The following is a 22,022-nucleotide window of genomic DNA, read 5'->3' as shown; positions in this document are numbered from 1 at the left end:
GCTGAGGCTGCAGGAATGGCAACGTTTCATTACCTCTTCACTACACTTGGACACCAGAACCCCAAAAATGTAGCAACTAACTGATTCAATCCCTTAGTGTACCAAGCCAGGTGAATTTTAATCCCTGCCCCTTTCAGTGACCACTAAAATTGAAGGTTTTAACTAATGTATTTTACTACCTTAGACAATCAAGGTTGTTGCATTTACCTCGACATGTATATTGCTTTGCAAAATGTAGTATTTTCTGGGATCCTAGACTATTTATGGGCTACCCTAATTTGGATGCTATTGGCAATACGTTTCTGTAAAACAATTTATTTTTTGGGACTGGAGAAAATTATTTATCTGATTTTTATGCGGCATTATGTATCTGCTGACTGCTGAGCTCCATAAACTGCTGTATATCTACAAATATTCTCTTATAGAATCCTATAGAACATGGTGCGATATTATGGAACAGTACAGCAGTTGAGGCCTCATGCACCTCTATGTGAGCCCCACTATTCCTCTGTACTAAAGTGAGCCATAATAAACTCATGTGCTTCACCCCTAACATGTTAATATACAGGTGCTTCTCACAAAATTAGAATATCATCAAAAGTTAATTTATTTCAGTTCTTCAATACAAAAAGTGAAACTCATATTAGATAGTCATTACAAACAGAGTGATGTATTTCAAGTGTTTATTTTTGTTACATATAGTTACATAGTTACATAGTTAGTAAGGCCAAAAAAAGACATTTGTCCATCCAGTTCAGCCTATATTCCATCATAATAAATCCCCAGATCTACGTCCTTCTACAGAACCTAATAATTGTATGATACAATATTGTTGTTGTTGTTAATGTTGATGATTATGGTTTACAGCCAATGAAAGCCCAAAAGTCATTATCTCAGTAAATTAGAATACTTTATAACACCAGCTTGAAAAATTATTTTCAAATCCGAAATGTTGGTCTACTGAAATGTATGTTCAGGAAATGTACTCAATACTTCGGGTCGGGTCTCCTTTTGCATCAATTACTGCATCAATGCAGCGTGGCATGGAGGTGATCATTCTGTGGTACTGCTGAGGTGTTATGGAAGTCCATGTTGCTTTGATAGCAGCCTTCAGCTTGTCTGCATTGTTGGGTCTGGTGTCTCATCTTCCTCTTGATAATACCCCATAGATTATCTATGGGGTTAAGGTCAGGCGAGTTTGCTGTCCAATCAAGCACAGTATACTGTTGTTTTTAATTAACTGTCCAAAGAATACCGTATTTTTCAGCGTATAAGATGACTGGACGTATAAGACGACCCCCAACTTTTCGGGAATCATCTTATACACCGGGTGTCATCTTATACGGCGTGTGCAGGGAGTGGTCCCGAATGGTTCCCAGGGTCTGGAGGAGAGAAGACTCTCCTTCAGGCACTGGGATCTATATTCATGTAAAAAAAAGAATACAAATAAAAAATATGGATATACTTACCTTCCGACGGCCCCCGGAGTTCTCCCGGCTCTCAGCGGTGCATGCGGCGGCTTCCGTTCCCAGGGATCTTTGTGACACCAGTCAATTATTGAATGGCCTTTTCTTAGCAATCATTTCAAGGCTGCCATGCTTGTGCACCTTTTTCTACCATAATTTTTCCTTCCACTCAACTTTCCATTAATATGCTTGGATACAGCACTCTGTGAACAGCCAGCTTCTTTAGCAATGACCTTTTGTGGCTTACATTCCTTGTGGAGTGTGTCAATGACTGCCTTCTGGACATTTGTCAAGTCAGCAGTCTTCCCCATGATTGTGGAGCCTACGGAAACAGACTAAGGGACCTTTTTAAACGTTTAGGAAGCATTTGCAAGTGGTTTTTGTAAATTATTTTAATTTGCTGAGATAATGACTTTTGGGTTTTTATTGGCTGTAAGCCATAATCATCAGCATTAACAGAAATAAACACTTGAAATTGATCACTCTGTTTGTAATGACTCTATATGAGTTTCACTTTTTGTATTGAAGAACTGAAATAAATTAACTTTTTGATGATATTTTAGTTTTGTGAGAAGCACCTGTATGTGAACCAATAGTGTCAGAATAAAACAACAATTAGGACAATCATTTTACGATTACCTTGTATTCATCTACCACAGCTTCATGAAATCTCATTTCATTAAATCCCATGTTTCTAGTGCTGCAGCTAGAAAAGTAAACGATAAAAACTAAGCCCCGATTCATTAAGGTGTTTTCACCAGATAACTAGACTTAAACACTTTGAAAAATTGCTAAACTTTTCCGCAAGTCGAAGTTGCTAAAAAATTGTGACTTTTACCCATTTTCACTCCAAAGTGGGCTTGAAGATAGGCGGGATAGGATGCCCAACAAATGATTTAAACCTTATGTCACCTCATGTTTAGTGACATAACTTACACCAGAAATGTATGGCAGTCACTGACAGGAGTTATATTTCTGGGGAGGCGCATGAAGGCGCACAACAGTGATAAGATGCACTTACCGTAATTCATTGAGTGGTTTGCGCCTCTCAATAAATTAGGCGCATCTTACCCCTTATTTCCTGCCATCATTAACACTGGCATACTAATGGCCCTTTGTGTTTGAAGTCATTAAAGTGGTTTCACCAGTGGGTAATGTTGCGGCTTCCTACTCTATTTTACAGGCATCTTAGCTTATCAAAAATTCCAATTTTTAATACTACATTATTTATAGCCAAAGCTCATCTCCCGCTTGGTGCTGAAGTAAATATTTTTCCCAGCGCAGATTTGTTAAGGTCACGATGTACTGTAGTAAAATTAGAGATAAATTGTATAATGTCACAATGCTTTTATACGAGTCATATAATGGTAGTAATGGTTTTAATATTTTCATTCTGTAGCTAGTTCTAACTAAACACACCATGTAGTATATAAAATGTAATGATTTAGTGACTCCTAAATTATTCCTATGTATCCATATGTGTATTGTCCTTTTTCCCCACAAATTATGTCCATAAATTTATTTAGACAAACATTCAATAGCAAAAGATAAAAATGTATTCTTGTATTCTTGTCCCTTTCTTTTTGACTTCCTTTGCTGATTAGTTTCTCGGGACTGCTTGTCTTACAATCACATGTGTTCGAACAAAGTCTGAAATATGTCTGCACATTTCAATGATGGAATCGCACTGGGTTGACCAAAAAGAATGGTAACAGTAGGCTATGGTTTCCAACCTTGTAGAGCTTCAGTATACATTGGGGGAAAAAAGTATTTAGACAGCGACCAATTGTGCAAGTTCTCCCACATAAAAAGATGAGAGAGGCCTGTAATTGACATCATAGGTAGACCACAACTATGGGAGTCAAAATAACAAAACAAATCCAGAAAATCACCTTGTCTGATTTGGCAAGATATATTTTGCAAATTATGGTGGAAAATACGTATTTCGTCATTAACAAAGTTCATCTCAATATTTTGTTATATATCCTTTGTTGGCAATGACAGAGGTCAAACGTTTTTTGTAAGTCTTCACAAGGTTGGCACACACTATTGGTGGTATGTTGGCCCATTCGTCCATGCAGATCTCCTATAGAGCAGTCATGTTTTTGACCTGTCGCTGGGCAACACAGACTTTCAACTCTCTCCAAAGGTTTTTTATGGGGTTGAGATCCGGAGACTGGCTAGGCCACTCCGGGACCTTCATATGCTTTTTATGAAGCCACTCCTTTGTTGCCCTAGCGGTGTGCTTGGGATCATTATCATGCTGAAAGACCCATCCACGTTTCATCGTCAATGCCATTGCTGTTGGAAGGAGGTTTGCACTCAAAATCTCATAATACATGGACCAATTCATTCTTTCATGTACGTGGATCAGTCGTCCTGGTCCCTTTGCAGAGAAACAGCCCCAAAGCATGATGTTGCCACCCCCATTCTTCACAGTAAGTATGGTGTTCTTTGGATGCTACTCAGCATTCTGTCTCCTCCAAACACGATGAGTTTTGTTTCTACCAAACAGTTCTACTTTAGGTTCATCAGACCATATGACATTCTCCCAATACTCTTCTGAATAATCCAAATAGAAAACTTCAGACATCCCGGACATGTACTGGTTAAGCAGGGGGACACGTCTGGCACTGCAGGATCTGGGCACCTGGTGGCGTAGTGTATTACTGATGGTAGCCTTTGTTATGGTGGTCCCAGCTCTATGAAGGTCATTCACTAGGTCCCCCGGTGTGGTTCTGGGATTTTTGCTCAACATTTTCATGATCATTTTGACCCCACGTGGTGAGATCTTGCATGGAGCCCCAGATCGAGGAAGATTATTAGTGGTCTTGTATGTCTTCCATTTTTTTTATTATTGCTCCCACAGTTGATTTCATCACACCAAGCTGCTTGTCTATTGCAGATTCAGTCTTTCCCAGCCTGGTGCAGGGCTGCAATGTTGTTTCTGGTGTCCTTCGACAGCTCTTTGGTCTTCAGCATAGTGGAGTTTGGAGTGTGTCTGTTTGAGGTTGTGGACAGGTGTCTTTTATGCTGATAACAAGTTCAAACAGGTGCCATTACTACAGGTAATGAGTGGAGGACAGAGGAGCCTCTTAAAGAATAAGTTACAGGTCTGTGAGAGCCAGAAATCTTGCATGTTTTTAGGTGACAAAATACTTATTTTCCACCATATTTTGCAAAATAAATCTTGCCAAATCAGACAAGGTGATTTTCTGGATTTTTTTTCTCATTTTGACCCTCATGGTTGTGGTCTACATATGATGTCAATTACAGGCCTCTCTCATCTTTTTAAGTGGGAGAACTTGCACAATTGGCCGCTGACTAAATACTTTTTTCAAAACTGTACATTATACATTGATGAGAATATTAAAAATATTTTCACAATGGATATTTACCAACAATCTACTGTGAGGCCACCATGATCTCTTGTTGAGGGTGTCTGAGCCCTCCATTACACCTAACTATACCTCTCCAGTGAGGAGGAGCTGCAGTGTAAAGTCAGTGAAGCTCCACTTATGGGATCGCTCACACTAGCGTATAAATAGTCAGTCCCATTCTCATCCAGGAGGGTGGGATGACTTTTTCTCACTTGTCGTCCGTATGCTGTCCATTTATTCTCCGTTTTTTGTTCTCAGCAGCTATTAATCTTTTACAGGAAAATTTGCAGTGTCCTGTGCTACAGAATTTTGTTGTATCTGTAAAAATCGAATGCCTTAATGATGGTCTGTATGGCATGTGATATTTATTCTCGCACTGATTTCGGAAGTAAATTGCATCATGCTGCAATTTTTTTTTTCTCATGCTGAATACAGCTAATAAATAATACTCAGATCTGCGCTGCCTCATTGAATAAAATTGGTCTGAAAGCAATACTATTTATTATCGGATTGCACTTATCTCATTTATACGCAAGTGTGAGTTAACCCTAATATTCATGAGTCTCATGGAAACATCTGAGTATAGACTCACCTGCCATTAAATGAAGAGTATCAACCCATGATCAAATCCTGCGACATTCCCCTCCAGCTATTCTAATGTTCTAATGATCAGTGGGGTTCAATCATTGGAGGGGTCCCGGCTTTCATACATTTATTACTTATTCTATGGATAGTTGACAAGTGCCTATAATGGGAAACTTTATTTAACATCTTTCCATAAGCTATATCACTATACAGAGAAGTTGGGCTCCATATAAAAAATAGATGTCCGAAAACATATATTAAGAGTTGAATTAGAAAAGAATGCTGAGCTCAAAATTATGACATAACATTAAAAGAAAACGTTCACAAAAAATATTCAAACAGGAAGTCTATTTTTCCATGCATGAGTCATCATTAGAACTACAATTCTACCTCACAGTAATGTCATATTCACTGTCAAATTTAGTTGGAATATTATATTAAAATATAGCTTTTAATGTACCATATACAGTATACTCGAGTATAAGACGAGATTTTCAGCCCATTTTTTAGGCTGAAAGTGCCCCGCTCAGCTTATACTCAAGTCATTGTCCCAGGGGGTCAGCGGGGGAGAGGGAGTGGCAGATGTGGCGGCTGTCACATCATACTCACTCCTTCCTGGCACGGTCTCTGCACTTCCCTGCTTCTCAGATGGTCTCCGGCGCCCGCAGCTCTTCCTGTGTTCAGCGGTCACGTGGTACCGCTCATTAAAGTAATGAATAAGCACGCGACTCCATAACCATAGGCGTGGAGCACATATTCATTACTTTAATGAGCGGTACCATGTGACCTCTCAGCACTGGAAGGAGCTGCCGTCCTGGGACAACGGAGAAGCAGGGAAGTGCAGAGACCGCACCAGGACGGGGTGAGTATGACGGGGGAGGGTGAGCCATGCGATATTCACCTGTCCCCGGTGCACTGCCACACTGTGTCTTCCGACATCGGCACCTGGCCCCCATAGCGTGCCGGTGTTCCCACCTGCTCAGGACATCGGCACCTGATCCCCAGCGACGAGAGGTGAGTATGTAATTTTTTTAATCGCAGCAGCAGCATTGTATGGGGTATATTATTCTATGGAGCATCTTATGGGACCATCATTAACCTTTATGGAGCATTATATGGGGCATGTTGTTCTATTAAGCATTTTATGGGGCCATCAACCTTTATGGAGCATTATATTGGGCATATTATTCTATCAAAAAGTGAGCGGGCACCACTAAAGGTAATATATAGGGGTGCTACCATAGCGTCTTACAAATGCATGCTGGAGAAGAAAAAGGAAAAAGAAGATGCTAATAGAGGTGCACACACCTGATATATATGTGAAAAAAACTGCTTTTTTGATGCAACAACAGGTGCACATACAAATATAAAACACATTTTAAAACATTTAAAACACATACAAATCATGGCTCAATGGGGTCATAATGGCTAGGTATAAACAAAGGTCGATGAAAAATGCTGTAGGTGTTAATGGCTTGCTAATATCATAGCTGTTAAAACTAGGAGTAGTATGCAAGCTATATCTAGAAAAGTTGCTGTATCATAGGCGTAATAATTAATGTAATACTAAAATGTAGCCCATATATTTGATATACTGTATATATTAAAAATGCAACAAAAAGGAAACGAAAACACAAAAAAAAACATATTTCCTAAAAGGGGGCCAATTAAATGTACAAATTGTCACAGGAATTTATTGTGGCGATTTGTATATTTCTTGAGAGTCGCTAGCCTTTATAGAGTATTTCATCCTATATTCAGCGGAGATTATTATTTATTGCTGGGTGATGGTAATATAGACCCAGTATTTATGATTATACCTATTAATAATAGATAATTGCTCTGAATCCTTGGAGAGATTATCACAAATAAATTCCTGTGACGATTTGTACATTTATTTGGCCCCCTTTGAGGAAATATGTTTTTTTGTGTTTTAGGCTACTTTCACACTAGCATCGTGCACTGCACGTCGCTATGCGTCGTTTTGAAGAAAAAACGCATCCTGCAAAAGTGCTTGCAGGATGTCTTTTTTCTCCATTGACTTGCATTAGCGACGCAGTGCGACGCATTGCCACACGTCGCAACCGTCGTGCGACGGTTGCGTCGTGTTGCGTCGGACCGTTGCCACCAAAAAACGTTGCTTGTAACGTTTTTTGGTGCGTCGTCTGCAGCATTTCCAACCGCACATGCACGGCCGGAACTCCGCCCCTGCCTCCCCACACCTCACAATGGGGCAGCGGATGCGTTGAAAAACAGCATCTGCTGCCCCCGTTGTGCGGCGCTTCCACACTATGCGTCGGTGCGCTGCAACATCGCATAGCGACGTGCAGTGCACGACGCTAGTGTGAAAGTAGCCTTAGTTTTCTTTCTTGTTGCATTATAAATATATATATATATATATATATATATATATATATATATATATATATACTGTATATATATATATATATACACTCACTGGCCACTTTATTAGGTACACCTGTCCAACTTCTTGTTAACACTTAATTTCTAATCAGCCAATCACATGGCGGCAACTCAGTGCATTTAGGCATGTAGACATGGTCAAGACAATCTCCTGCAGTTCAAACCGAGCATCAGTATGGGGAAGAAAGGTGATTTGAGTGCCTTTGAACGTGGCATGGTTGTTGGTGCCAGAAGGGCTGGTCTGAGTATTTCAGAAACTGCTGATCTACTGGGATTTTCACGCACAACCATCTCTAGGGTTTACAGAGAATGGTCCGAAAAAGAAAAAAAATCCAGTGAGCGGCAGTTCTGTGGGCGGAAATGCCTTGTTGATGCCAGAGGTCAGAGGAGAATGGGCAGACTGGTTCGAGCTGATAGAAAGGCAACAGTGACTCAAATCGCCACCCGTTACAACCAAGGTAGGCCTAAGAGCATCTCTGAACGCACAGTGCGTCGAACTTTGAGGCAGATGGGCTACAGCAGCAGAAGACCACACCGGGTACCACTCCTTTCAGCTAAGAACAGGAAACTGAGGCTACAATTTGTACAAGCTCATCGAAATTGGACAGTAGAAGATTGGAAAAACGTTGCTTGGTCTGATGAGTCTCGATTTCTGCTGCGACATTCGGATGGTAGGGTCAGAATTTGGCGTAAACAACATGAAAGCATGGATCCATCCTGCCTTGTATGGAGCATCTTTGGGATGTGCAGCCGACAAATCTGCGGCAACTGTGTGATGCCATCATGTCAATATGGACCAAAATCTCTGAGGAATGCTTCCAGCACCTTGTTGAATCTATGCCACGAAGAATTGAGGCAGTTCTGAAGGCAAAAGGGGGTCCAACCCGTTACTAGCATGGTGTACCTAATAAAGTGGCCGGTGAGTGTATATATATATATATATATATACTAGATGGTGGCCCGATTCTAACGCATCGGATATTCTAGAATATGTGTGTATGTACGTCGCGCTTAGCACAGCCACGTAGTATATAGCACAGCCAGGTAGTATATAACACAGCCACATAGTATATAGCACAGCCATGTAGTATATAACACAGCCACGTAGTATATAACACAGCCACGTAGTATATAGCACAGCCACGTAGTATATAGCACAGCCACGTTGTATATAGCAGCCACATAGTAAATAGCAGCTACATAGTATATAGCACAGCTCACGTAACACAGACAGCCACGTAGCATATAGCAGCCACGTAGTATATAACAGCCCACGTAATATATAGCACAGCCCACTGAATATATAGCACAGCCCACACAGTATATAACACCCCACGTAATATATAGCACAGCCCACTGAATATATAGCACAGCCCACACAGTATATAACACAGCCCACGCAGTATATAACACTGCCCATTCAGTATATAACACAGCCACGTAGTATATAGCACAGCCACGTAGTATATAGCACAGCCACATAGTATATAGCAGCCACGTAGTATATAACAGCCCACGTAATATGTAACACAGCCCATGCAGTATATAACACCACGCAGTATATAACACAGCCCACGTAGTATATAGCAGCCACGTAGTATATAGCAACCACGTAGTACATAACACAGCTCACGTAATATATAGCACAACCCACATAATATATAGCACAGCCCACGCAGTATATAACACAGGCCACGTAGTATATAGCACAGCGCACGTAGTATATAACATAGCCCGCTTAGTCATCTGGGTAATTTCACAATGCATCTCTGGGAACGGAAGCTGCCGGCCGCATCGCGAGGAGCGAGAAAGCTGCGGAGGCGACGGAAGGTGAGAATAGCATGATTTTTTTTTTTTAAATTATTCTTAACATTATATCTTTTTACTATTGATGCTGCATAGCCAGCATCAATAGTAAAAAGTTGGTTCAGGATGGGGTGACACACTGGCGCTGACTGGAGGGGAGTAGGGAAGGGGCACTGACTGGAGGAGAGTAGGGAGGGGCCAATTCGCGGTCGGACTAAGCCTGTCGCTGATTGGTCGTGGCCTGCCGTTATGGAAGTTGCAGACAGACAAACAGACGGAAGTACCCCTTAGACAATTATACATATATATATATATATATATATATATATATATATATATATATATGTATATATATAAACTCCAATTGGAGTTGACAGTGAATAGCAATTTTATAATTGGGAATACCTTAATATCAATACACAGTGAAGCAACAAAAATCTTGCTGCAAAGTCCCTGGCAGGGGAAGGAGCGGAGCAGCTGACTCAGGGGCTGAAGAGGAGATGTATCTGGGCTGCCAGGGACTTTGCAGTCTATGCCTCTCCATAGGTTCAGAGACATCTATGGGATTCAGTGTGAAAACACAAGGTGTGCAGCCATGAGAGTCAGTGCTGCCCTTTCAGTATGGCAAGTAAAGCGCCCTGTGCAGCAGACACACACAAAGCCTCAGTGTCCTCTGTGCAGTCATTTATTGCTGGGACTGCTAAATTCCATAGTATACTGCACTTCTGGATCAGAGACCAATGGTGTCCTACACTTGCAGAATGACGGTTATTTTAAACTTTCCAGACCCCAATGCAAAATGTGTAATGGGGTCCATCCTACCATCATCTGCCATTTAAAACACTGTTGTCATTTAATACATTACAGAGGCACTAATATACTTTTAAAGCACCATTCATCTATTGTCAGAACCACTCCGATCGGTCTCCAGCTGTTTGTGACCAGCTGGGTCGCTCCAGTGTTTGATGTGCAAGCCAAAAGTCACATCTCAATGTAAGTCTATGAGAGCTAGAACGAGGCCAGAATCCCATAGATTTGCACTGAGAGCTGTTGACCGTTACCTCTGACTTCTGGTCAGTCTAAAGTTGCAATCGCAGGATGGCGGATCCGGACCGGAGCAGCACTGGGAAGAGCTGAAGACAATGACTATTAAGTATAATATTAATCAGTGGTAGTAACACCACTTCAGCGCTGAAATAGGAAAAAACCCGCGGGAGTGGTGCTTTAAAATAAATATTTGGCTTCTGGATTGGCTTGCTTGGCTTTTTTTAACTATTGTGTCAGCTTGTAGCCCACCTTTGACTGTCTCTGGCACAGAGCTGCCTTACAATGAGTTCAACATAAACAGCTCTGTTCCTTGAGCTGCCCGCGGAGCCCTGTAAACCACACGTCGACCTTGTCTGACTGTGTAATACTTGCCACGCTCAGGTTAATCATTCCGTTTTAGTGGGTGGGTGGGTGTGCTCATACTGGCAATGTGGACACTTTACTCATGTGTGGAATTTGGCACATACTGGTACTGGAGCTTTTACTAAGCTATTTAACTAAGGAAGAAGTAAAATAAATATTGTACTATGTTTATTATGCTGTCAGCCATTGTTATTTTTTCATTCTCAGATTACCCATAATGTAGAATTGCACCCAGTGTTTGTAAAATAATGGCTAATTTACCATGTGTTAAGCATACAGTATAAAGGAACTTGCACGTTAAAGTATAGATCTGGGTGTTATACTGAATTATTGAGTATCATCCTTCACTGGAATCCTTCCAGCACAGTCTGTGTCTATATACCGTAAAGGCCCGGTGTGCTTTCCTGTGCTGTTTTATGCTTTGCATGAATGGAAAGAGCACATTTACGAGGTTCATATTACATAAGTCGCCTTCAGAAAATGGGTAAGAGACAGCAACAATGAGAAGAGTAACACACTAATGTTTTCTGATAAAAAGTGATTTATGGGACTACCTTGGAGGGAATTAAAAAGGGACACCTTCCTTGGCCAGCACATAAACCTTCACTCACACCTTAACCCTTGTTTTTATACTAAAGTGACCTAACCTCTCCTCTTCTTCATCTGGGGTCAGTCACATTGGGGTCTGTCCTCAAAACACAACACATCTAGCCATCAATGTCAATCGAAGGAGTTGTCCTTTTTAAATAATACATTCTTATTAATACCTGTTCACATCACGTTTGACCTGTTTAAAATGGGTATGTAGTAGGTGTAATAATAATAATATTTGAGAATACCTCCAATTAAAAAAGTAGTATAGTTCTTCTGATTCGCTGTTGCTCACCCCATGGGCAGGGCATTGCAGCAATCCACAGCTGTCAGTTTTGCCTGGCTGGTTGTCAAAAATACAATGGAACCCATGCCATTATGTTTTTGTAAATATTTGTTTAGAGCGTAGCCTCCGGCTGACGTATATTCCCATCAGTCGCCCCCTGCTGTTGCTGTTATTAGCGGCAGCATGCGTAGGCTGATGGGAGCAGTAGTCCCATCAGCCCATGCCATTGACCAGAGGTAAACTTTTTTCTCCAATTACAGCTGTGGGTTCACACTGTTATTTGACTGCCTGGGAACGGCTGCTTTCTAACAGGCGGTAATGATATTACCGCCGATCAGGAGCAGTGTTTACCCCGCTGTCATGCACATGATAGCATGACAAACACCCGAACAGTAACACCGATTTCCTGGTGAAGTCCATGTTCGGTGTCTGTCTCCGAATAGTAGGTGTTTGGTACGGACGTTGAACCATGGATACTTGAGCTGCTGCAATGCCCTGCACATGGGGTGAGCGACAGCGAATCAGAAGAACTATACTACTTTTTTAATTGGAGGTATTCGCAAATATTATTATTATTACACTTACTACATACCCATTTAAGGAAGAAGACATTCACAAAGCAGTCTATCCAAATGCTTTAAATCAGCATTCCCATATTTGAAAATAGATTTTTAAACTCTAGAGCAATGACATGGCATTATCCCATAATGATAATTAAAACTGTGTACAATCCCAATAGCTCAAGGCTCATGATAACACATTATTCATTCTTTGTCCTTTATAATTAGTACAACTTGCTCTCAACCTTTGGGTTAGTTGTCACTGTGTCAGAATATATTGTCACTACAGTTTGGTATCTGACTGAGAGTCTGTTTGCTCCTAGATTTATTAGCAACCATGAGTAGTGAACTAAATGTTCCAGTGGATCCCTCCACCCCGGCAGTCTCCGAGCGCAGCAACAAGGGTATGGACTACAGAGACTGGGTTAGACGCAGCTACCTGGAACTGGTCACATCCAACCATCACTCGGTACAAGCCTTGTCCTGGAGGAAGTTGTATCTTAGCCGAGCCAAATTAAAGGCCTCCAGCAGGACCTCGGCCCTGCTTTCTGGATTTGCTATGGTAAGCTTCTTTTTTTTTTTTTTTTTATAGAATTGGCTTTAATGTCATAAGATCTTTCAAAATTAAAATTTATGCCGTAACAAGTGTTAAAAAGTTCTAGTGTAATAGGTGGCAGTGGAGACTAAAGAGGTTATTTGCATATGGGATGTGTTTGTACAGGGTAAATCAGCAGTTCTTGTGCTCAATGAAACTTTGTAATGGATCTTATTCGGGGGAACTTGCCTTACTTTTTATTAGCCCAGGGGCGAACATGCCATTGCTGCAACCAGGGGCCAAAGAGGTAAGGGGGCCACTTCTACCTCCAAAGCAGGTGTAATTGTGCAGTATGATGAGCTATTGGACTGCAAAGGGCCCGATTATTGTTCTTCTGTGTGTCCACCCCTGCATTAACCTAATCATACTCAGTTTTCAAAAAATCCCTTCAAATAAAACAGTATATAGAAGAAAGGGGTGAGGGGGAAGAAGCTGCTGTACCTATAAGGCTGCATGTGATGAGATGGGTGAGGAAGCAGAAGAGGTGGCGACTGGCGAGTCCAAAGTCTGTGCACATCGCTAGCATCACAGCGGAAAGAGCCTCCCCCACCCACTGAGCAAGCAGAAAGTATGGATTTTCCAAAGGCATACAGAGGGTGATCTGAAAGAGACATTACAAACACAGACATGACACAGCTTCTGTTATTTCCGTGCAGAGGACCAGCAGGTGATGAGGGCAATCTGGAGATGGGCCCCCCGGAGCCTCAGGCGCAGATGGTAGCCCAGATTGCCCTCATTATGAAAACACCTCTTAACAGAATTGTGTAATCAGACCGGTGGAATACGGAGATCAACGGGGACTCTAGTTGCCAAACTACCGCCTATGACAACAGGAATAAATCCCAAAATAAATAAGAGAGTGAACGTGCACAGTATGTGTTCTTATTAGTATGAATACTCAATTAAACATGCAAAAACAATGGGGGAAATAAGTATTTGATCCATTGCTGATTTTGTAAGTTTGCACCCAGCGTCTTGCTTATGGTTTTGTAGCCCATTCCAGCTTTGTGCAGGTCTATGATCTTGCCCCTGACATCCTTAGAAAACTTGCCCATGTTGTGGAGGTTGAGTGTGACTGATTGAGTCTGTGGACAGGAGTCTTTTATGAAGGTGACTATGTAAGACAGCTGTATTTAATGCAGGTAACGAGTTGATTAGGAGCGTATAACTGGTCTGTAGAAATCTTAGGCCGGCCTCACACTAGCGAGTTTTACGGACGTATGAGCGCATAAACTACATCCGTAAAATACGCATTACATACGGCCCAATGATTCTCTATGGCCCAGCTCCTATCTGCCGTATATTACGCATCCATAATATACGGTCTTGTACGGCCGTAGAAAATCGCAGCATGCTGCGTTTGTCACCGTATTGCGCAAAAAAATCGCCAATGAAAGTCTATGGGGGCGAGAAAAATACGGATTCCACACGGACCAGCAGTGTGACTTGCGAGAAATACGCAGCGGTGTTAGTTAAAAGCCAGTAATTCAATTGCCGGCTTTTCATTTCTCCTTCACAAACCCGACATGATATGAGACATGGTTTACATACAGTAAACCATCTCATATTCCTTTTTTTTTTGCATATTCCACACTACTAATGTTAGTAGTGTGTATGTGCAAAATTTGGGCACTGTAGCTGCTAAAATAAAGGGTTAAATGGCGGAAAAAATTGGCGTGGGCTCCCGCGCAATTTTCTCCGCCAGAGTGGTAAATCCAGTGACTGAGGGCAGATATTAATAGCCTAGAGAGGGTCCATGGTTATTGGCCCCCCCTGGCTACAAACATCTGCCCCCAGCCACCCCAGAAAAGGCACATCTGGAAGATGCGCCTATTCTGGCACTTGGCCACTCCCTTCCCACTCCCGTGTAGCGGTGGGATATGGGGTAATGAAGGGTTAATGTCACCTTGCTATTGTAAGGTGACATTAAGCCAGATTAATAATGGAGAGGCGTCAATTATGACACCTATCCATTATTAATCCAATTGTATGAAAGGGTTTAAAAAACACACACACATTATTAAAAAGTATTTTAATGAAATAAACACACAGGTTGTTTTAATATTTTATTGCTCTCTCAATCCACCTGAAGACCCTCGCTCTGAAAAATAATAAACCAACAATATACATACCTTCAGATGATCTGTCTTGTCCCACGAAGTAAATCCATCTGAAGGGGTTAAATCATTTTACAGCCAGGAGCTGTGCTAATGCACTCGCTCGTGCCTGTAAACCCCCCGGGTACTGAAAGGAAAGCTGGGTGATCTGTACTTACCTTGAGTCGCGGTGATGCGCCCTCTGCTGGATGTCCTCATATGAACTCGAGCGTGGGAACTTTTCCAAGGCTCCAGTTCATGAGGACATCCAGCAGGGGATATGAGATGGTTTACTGTACGTAAACCATGTCTCATATCATGTCGGGTTTGTGAAGGAGAAATGAAAAGCCGGCAATTGAATTACCGGCTTTTCACATATATCACGCTGAATTAAATATAAATACAGAATATATATATGTGTCTCAATGACATATATACACTCACCGGCCACTTTATTAGGTACACCATGCTAGTAACGGGTTGGACCCCCTTTTGCCTTCAGAACTGCCTCAATTCTTCGTGGCATAGATTCAACAAGGTGCTGGAAGCATTCCTCAGAGATTTTGGTCCATATTGACATGATGGCATCACACAGTTGCCGCAGATTTGTCGGCTGCACATCCCAAAGATGCTCCATACAAGGCAGGATGGATCCATGCTTTCATGTTGTTTACGCCAAATTCTGACCCTACCATCCGAATGTCGCAGCAGAAATCGAGACTCATCAGACCAAGCAACGTTTTTCCAATCTTCTACTGTCCAATTTCGATGAGCTTGTACAAATTGTAGCCTCAGTTTCCTGTTCTTAGCTGAAAGGAGTGGTACCCGGTGTGGTCTTCTGCTGCTGTAGCCCATCTGCCTCAAAGTTCGACGCACTGTGCGATCAGAGATGCTCTTAGGCCTACCTTGGTTGTAACGGGTGGCGATTTGAGTCACTGTTGCCTTTCTATCAGCTCGAACCAGTCTGCCCATTCTCCTCTGACCTCTGGCATCAACAAGGCATTTCCGCCCACAGAACTGCCGCTCACTGGATTTTTTTTCTTTTTCGGACCATTCTCTGTAAACCCTAGAGATGGTTGTGTGTGAAAATCCCAGTAGATCAGCAGTTTCTGAAATACTCAGACCAGCCCTTCTGGCACCAACAACCATGCCACGTTCAAAGGCACTCAAATCACCTTTCTTCCCCATACTGATGCTCGGTTTGAACTGCAGGAGATTGTCTTGACCATGTCTACATGCCTAAATGCACTGAGTTGCCGCCATGTGATTGGCTGATTAGAAATTAAGTGTTAACAAGAAGTTGGACAGGTGTACCTAATAAAGTGGCCAGTGAGTGTATATATATATATATATATATATATATATATATATACTGTATATATGTTTTAACGAACATTTGAGCACATAAATCCATTAGATGTTGGTTTTGCAAGCCTGCGAGAAAATATCGCAGTACGGATGCCATACGGATTACATACGGAGGATGCCATGCGCAAAATACGCTGATACACCCTGCCTACGGATGACATACAGATCACTATTTTGGGGACTTTTCTGCGTATTACGGCCGTAAAAAACGGACCGTATTTACATACGCTGAGTGTGAGGCCGGCCTTAGGGTATGTGTCCACGTTCAGGATTGCATCAGGATTTGGTCAGGATTTTATGCAGGTAAAATCCTGACCAAATCTGCACCTGAGGTCACTGGCAGGTCACCTGCGGTGTTCTTGCGTGATTTGCGCACCGTAAGGACATGCTGCGTTCTTAAAAGACGCGCCGCATGTCCGTTTCCGCGGGTCTGCCGCATGCGTCTTTTAATGCATAGTGGAGACGGGATTTCATGAAATCCCCTCCACTATGCTGTAACATCTGCTCTACGCAGCGTCAAACACGCAGCGTTTCCTGAACGTGGAAACATACCCTTAGGGTATGTGTCCACGTTCAGGATTGCATCAGGATTTGCTCAGGACTTGACGCAGGTAAAATCTGCACCAAATCTGCACCTGAGGTCACTGGCAGGTCACCTGTGTTTTTTATGCGTTTTTACATGCGTTTTTCATGCGTTTTTTTCATGCCGGAGTGCCGGTGGCAGTGCAGGGTATTAAGATGCAAGACTCGTCCGAGTTTCTCGCATATGTGATCCCAGCCTTAAATAAAAACACATACACCCATGAAATCTGCATTAGGCCGGGGTCACACTCACGAGAAACTCACACAAGTCTCTCGCTTCAATACCTGGCACTGCAGCAGGCACTCGGGACCGGAGTGTATGGCTGCATGTATTTCTATGCAGCTGAACGCTCTGGTCCTGAGTGCCCGCGGCAGTGTCGGGTATTTACCCCGGCCTTAAATGCAATATGTTTAATTAAAAAAAAAAAAAAATGGCGTGGGCTCCCTCGCAATTTTCTGCGCCAGAGAGGGAAAGCCAGCGACTGGAAAACTGATATTTGTAGCCTGGGAAGGGGTTAATACCCATGGAGTGTCCCAGGCTATGAATATCAGCCTGCAGCTGTCTGCGTAGCCTTTACTTGCTATAAAAATAGGGGGACCCCCCAAAAAAAATGATGTGGGGTTCCCCTATAATTTATAGCCAGAAAGGCTACGCAGACAGCTGCGGGCTGTTATTCATAGCCTAGAGAGGGGCCATGGATATTGGCCCCCCGGCTACAAATACCAGCCCCCAGCCGCCCCAGAAATGGCGCATCTATAAGATGCGCCAATTCTGGCGCTTAGCCCCTCTCTTCCCACTCCCAAGTAGCGGTGGGATATGGGGTAATAAGAGGTTAATGACACCTTAGGTGACATTAAGCCGGTTAATAATGGCGAGGCGTCAATAAGACACCTATCCATTATTAATCCTAGTAAAGTGTAAATAAAACACAGATGCTAGAAAAAAGTATTTTAATGAAATGATTACACACACTTTTTGACCATATCTTTATTGTACGCTCAATCCTCTTGAAGACCCTCGTCCTGCAAAAAAGCAAAAAAAAAACAAACCAAATTCATACTCCCTGTCCCATAACGAGTGTCCCTCGACGAGTCCAGCTTTGCTACATCTGGATGCCTGACATCCAGACATAGCAGAGCTTGTTGATGATCGCTGTAGATAACTCTCCAGCGATCACCTACATTCTAGCACTCACGGTCAGCCTAGTATGACCGGAGATAACCCTCGGTCACGTGCACGGCAGTTCTCGCGGTAAGCTAAGTTATCGCAAGAACTTATCTTACCGCGAGAACTGCAGTGGCTTCCGGCGGCGGACAGGTAAGTCGGCATGTGACATGCGTAGTAAGCTGCATTAACGCAGTTTCTACGCATTTCACTAATCATTACCGCATCTAATGTTTATCTATGGGAAATTTACGGCGCGGCAACGGAACGTCACCGCATTGTAAACAGACACTGCGTGTTTGACGCTGCGTAGAGCCGCGTTTCCTGAACGTGGACACATACCCTTAGGCTATGTGCACATGTTCAGGATTCTTTGCAGAAATTTCCTGAACAAAACCAGACTTTTTCTGGAAGAAATCCGCTCGCATTTTTATCGCCTTTTTTTCGCATTTTTTATGCAGATTTTTCCAGGGCTTTCCACTACTATATTACATAGTGGCAAATCTGGAGATTTTCCGCAAATTTAATGAACATGCTGCGTGTTTTTTGTGGAAAAAAAACGCAACATGTGCACAAAAATTGCGGATTGCATTCTAATAATAGGATGCTTAATGTAAGCTTTTTTTTGGGGGGGGAAACAGGCGAAAAAGCGCGAAAAAAAATCCTGAACGTCTGCACATAGTCTAAATGGTTGGTAGGGGATCAAATACTTATTTCTCACTGCAAAATGCAAATAATTTTATATAATTTATACTATTTGATTTTCTGGATTTTATTTTTGATATTCTATCTCTCAATGTTAAAATTAACCTACCCTTAAGATTATAGACTGTTCATGTCTTTGTCAGTGGGCAAACTTACAAAATCATCAAGGGATCAAATACTTATTTCCTCCACAGTATAGCAATCACTGTATAAATAAATAAATTGAAGGGACAAAACCAAATTTACTAAAATACTTTCACTTAGGCCGGGGTCACACTGGCGTATGTTGTCCAGTGTGAGAGAATTGGGCCAATTACGCAAGTGACACTTGGCTCAAACTGTCAGAGATTGATCCAAATGTCAGTACTTTGTGCCGCGATTGTCTTGCATGTGAGAATCACAACACAGGTGCACTCCTTCTCCTCCATTGCCAGTGTCCACGGTAATCTGACTGCACTCACATGACATCCAAATGCAGTGCGATGTTTAACACACACTCATTGACTTGTATGGGTAAGTGCAATCTGATTCTCAGATGCACTTGCAGAATTCTTCGATTGTTTTCTCATAGCGGATCGGCATGAGAAAATATTCGCAGATCTGCACTGCCACATAGTATTATATTGGGCAGAGAGTTATCCGATTTTTAATCAGATTGCAGTCGTCTGATTTATACGCTCGTGTGAGCGAGCCCTTATAAAGTTACTGATTTTCCTATGGAACATTTTTATTTTAAGGGCTCATACCCATCTGCGAAAAAAAGGACGAGTGCAATCTGATAAATAATTGGATTTCACTCTGACTAATGTTATTCTATGAATGAGTCCCTGCTCTTCTGCGATTTTTTTTTTTTCTTAGCTCAGATTGGACTGAGAAAAAATTGCAGCGTGCTGCAATTGTCCTCGTATGGTAGATGGGACTCGGAACATGCGTGTGCCGTCCGATTTTTACGCACCCATGTCCTTGAAAACCCAACATTTTATCTGCCATGTACAGTGAAATCACAGCGTGACAAGCCAGACTAGAATAGGTATATATATAGAATAGATATAAAGATGTCAGTGACATATATAATACGTACAGTGCATGTGCAGCTTACTGTACATGTATTTTATTATTAATTGAATTATTTTCTGAAAAAAATGGGGTGGGATCCCTCAACATTTTATTAACTAGCAGAGGGAAAGCAGACAGCTGGGGGCTGATGTTTATAGCCAAGGAAGGGGGTAATACCCATGGAGCTTCCCAGGCTATTAATATCAGCTCACAGCTGACTACTAAGCCTTGACTGGTTATTAAAATGGGGGACCACTAAAAAAATGACTTGCAGTCATCAGCTGCGTGCTGACATTAATAGACTAGGAAAGGGCCATGGATATTGGTCCCCTCCCAGACTAAAATCATCAGCTCTCAGCCACCCCAGAAATGAACTGATAGATCTGTAGCTGATAAAACAGTTTTTAGTCAAAACTGCTGCAAGCAGCCCAGTAAGCGATACATATCTGGTATCAGGGTCTCGGCCCCTACATTATACTGCTCTCAGATGGGGTAGCAAAAAACAAGTATAATTGACATTGCAGTCAGTAGAAAGAGCAATTTACTGATGTATCTGAAGATTTACAATATTTTTCAAAACCCATCAAGATTCTCACTTTTGTAGACACAAAGATAATTGTGGTTTTGAATCTTGGACTTGTAACAAAATCTGCAGACGTTGTTTCATTTTCCTCACTAAATAAGGACAATTTTATTGTCTGCTAGAGTTGTCTCTGCAGCTTTGACCGAGCATCAAGCATGGTAAAAAGAACATTTGAGATGATCAATTTAACATTGTGACAACCTGCCAAAAACAGGTTTTTATGTTACTAGGCTGACATAATAATTCAAGCTTATGAAATAAATAAATTCCAAAACGAATGAGTCATGGAAATCTCTAGTTATTGTGTGATATTTCTCTAATTCCTCGTACGCTCATTTTTAGGCAGAAGTGACATAGAAATATCAAAGGATGGTAAAGTAAATGGTTCTTCATGTGTGACAAAAGAAGAAGCCCCTAACAAAGATCGGTTCTGAGAATGAGTATCTGTACTGGACATGTGAGGAGACAGGGAAGGGCAGGAGTCACCGGTGTGTTCTCCGTGTAACAATATAAAGGACAATGTGTACAGCAATTATATGATGTGAAGTACAGTATGTGAGGACAATTGGGAAAATGAGGTCACTGGTAATTTGTGTAACGATTAAAGGAAACCTGTCACCAGGTTTTTCCCATATAACCTACGGCCACCACCTTTCAGCCCCATATGACAGCATTCTATAATGCTGTATATTGCCCTGTAAAGGAAAAAAACACCTTTTATTATACTCGCCTATAGGGCGGTCCGATATGATGGACATCGCTGGTCTTGATTCATCGCCTCCTCTCTTCTTTGCAATGCTGTCCTCCTTTTCTGCTTCGTGTGGATCACGCATCCTACGTCATCCACACATCCTTCACGCTCCTGCACAGACGCACTTTTGCCGAGGGCAGAGCAAAGTACTGTAGTGTGCATGTGTAGGAGCTCTTTTACCTTTACCCGCACACGTGCAGAACAGTCCTCTGCTCTGCCCTCAACAGGGAGATGTGTGCCTGCGTAAACTGACATGAGGTGTGTGTTTCAAATCCGCAACATGTAAATTTCTCTGAGTTTTCTGTAAGAATTTTTCCCATAGACTTGCATTAGATGCGGAAAATACACTGGTAAATGCGCAAGGGTATTTTTAGTGCATTTCCACAGCAAAAACACATCGAAAACGCATGCAATCCGCACCTAAGTATATCAGTAAAGTTTTATCAAAGCCAAATAACAGGAAGTATCAAAAACAAAGCAGCTTTATTTAAAGCATGACACACCAAAAAGAGACAAAAACACCATATTCAAAAACGCGATAAAAACACATGTTAAAAACGCAATGAAAAAAACACAAGTAACCTAATTTAAATAGATTTTTTTCTGTGAGGTA

The 22,022-nt window shown here is 42.0% G+C and overlaps 1 protein-coding gene across 1 annotated transcript in view; it reads left to right on the top strand.

The window, feature by feature from the left end:
• The window catches only part of ORAI2 (ORAI calcium release-activated calcium modulator 2), a 68,087-nt gene that overhangs the window by 33,122 nt on the left and 12,943 nt on the right, over positions 1-22,022 (top strand). The window contains exon 2 of the mRNA XM_077294433.1: positions 12,832-13,070. Coding sequence (XP_077150548.1) covers positions 12,846-13,070 — 225 coding nt within the window. The 5' untranslated portion in view covers positions 12,832-12,845. The remainder of the gene's footprint in view (positions 1-12,831; positions 13,071-22,022) is intronic.

The sequence above is a fragment of the Ranitomeya variabilis genome, chromosome 3 (genome assembly GCF_051348905.1).
Source record: "Ranitomeya variabilis isolate aRanVar5 chromosome 3, aRanVar5.hap1, whole genome shotgun sequence".
In the NCBI taxonomy this organism is placed as follows: Eukaryota; Metazoa; Chordata; class Amphibia; order Anura; family Dendrobatidae; genus Ranitomeya; species Ranitomeya variabilis.
Note: the sequence above shows the minus strand (reverse complement) of the source record. Positions and strands in the feature narration are given on the sequence as shown.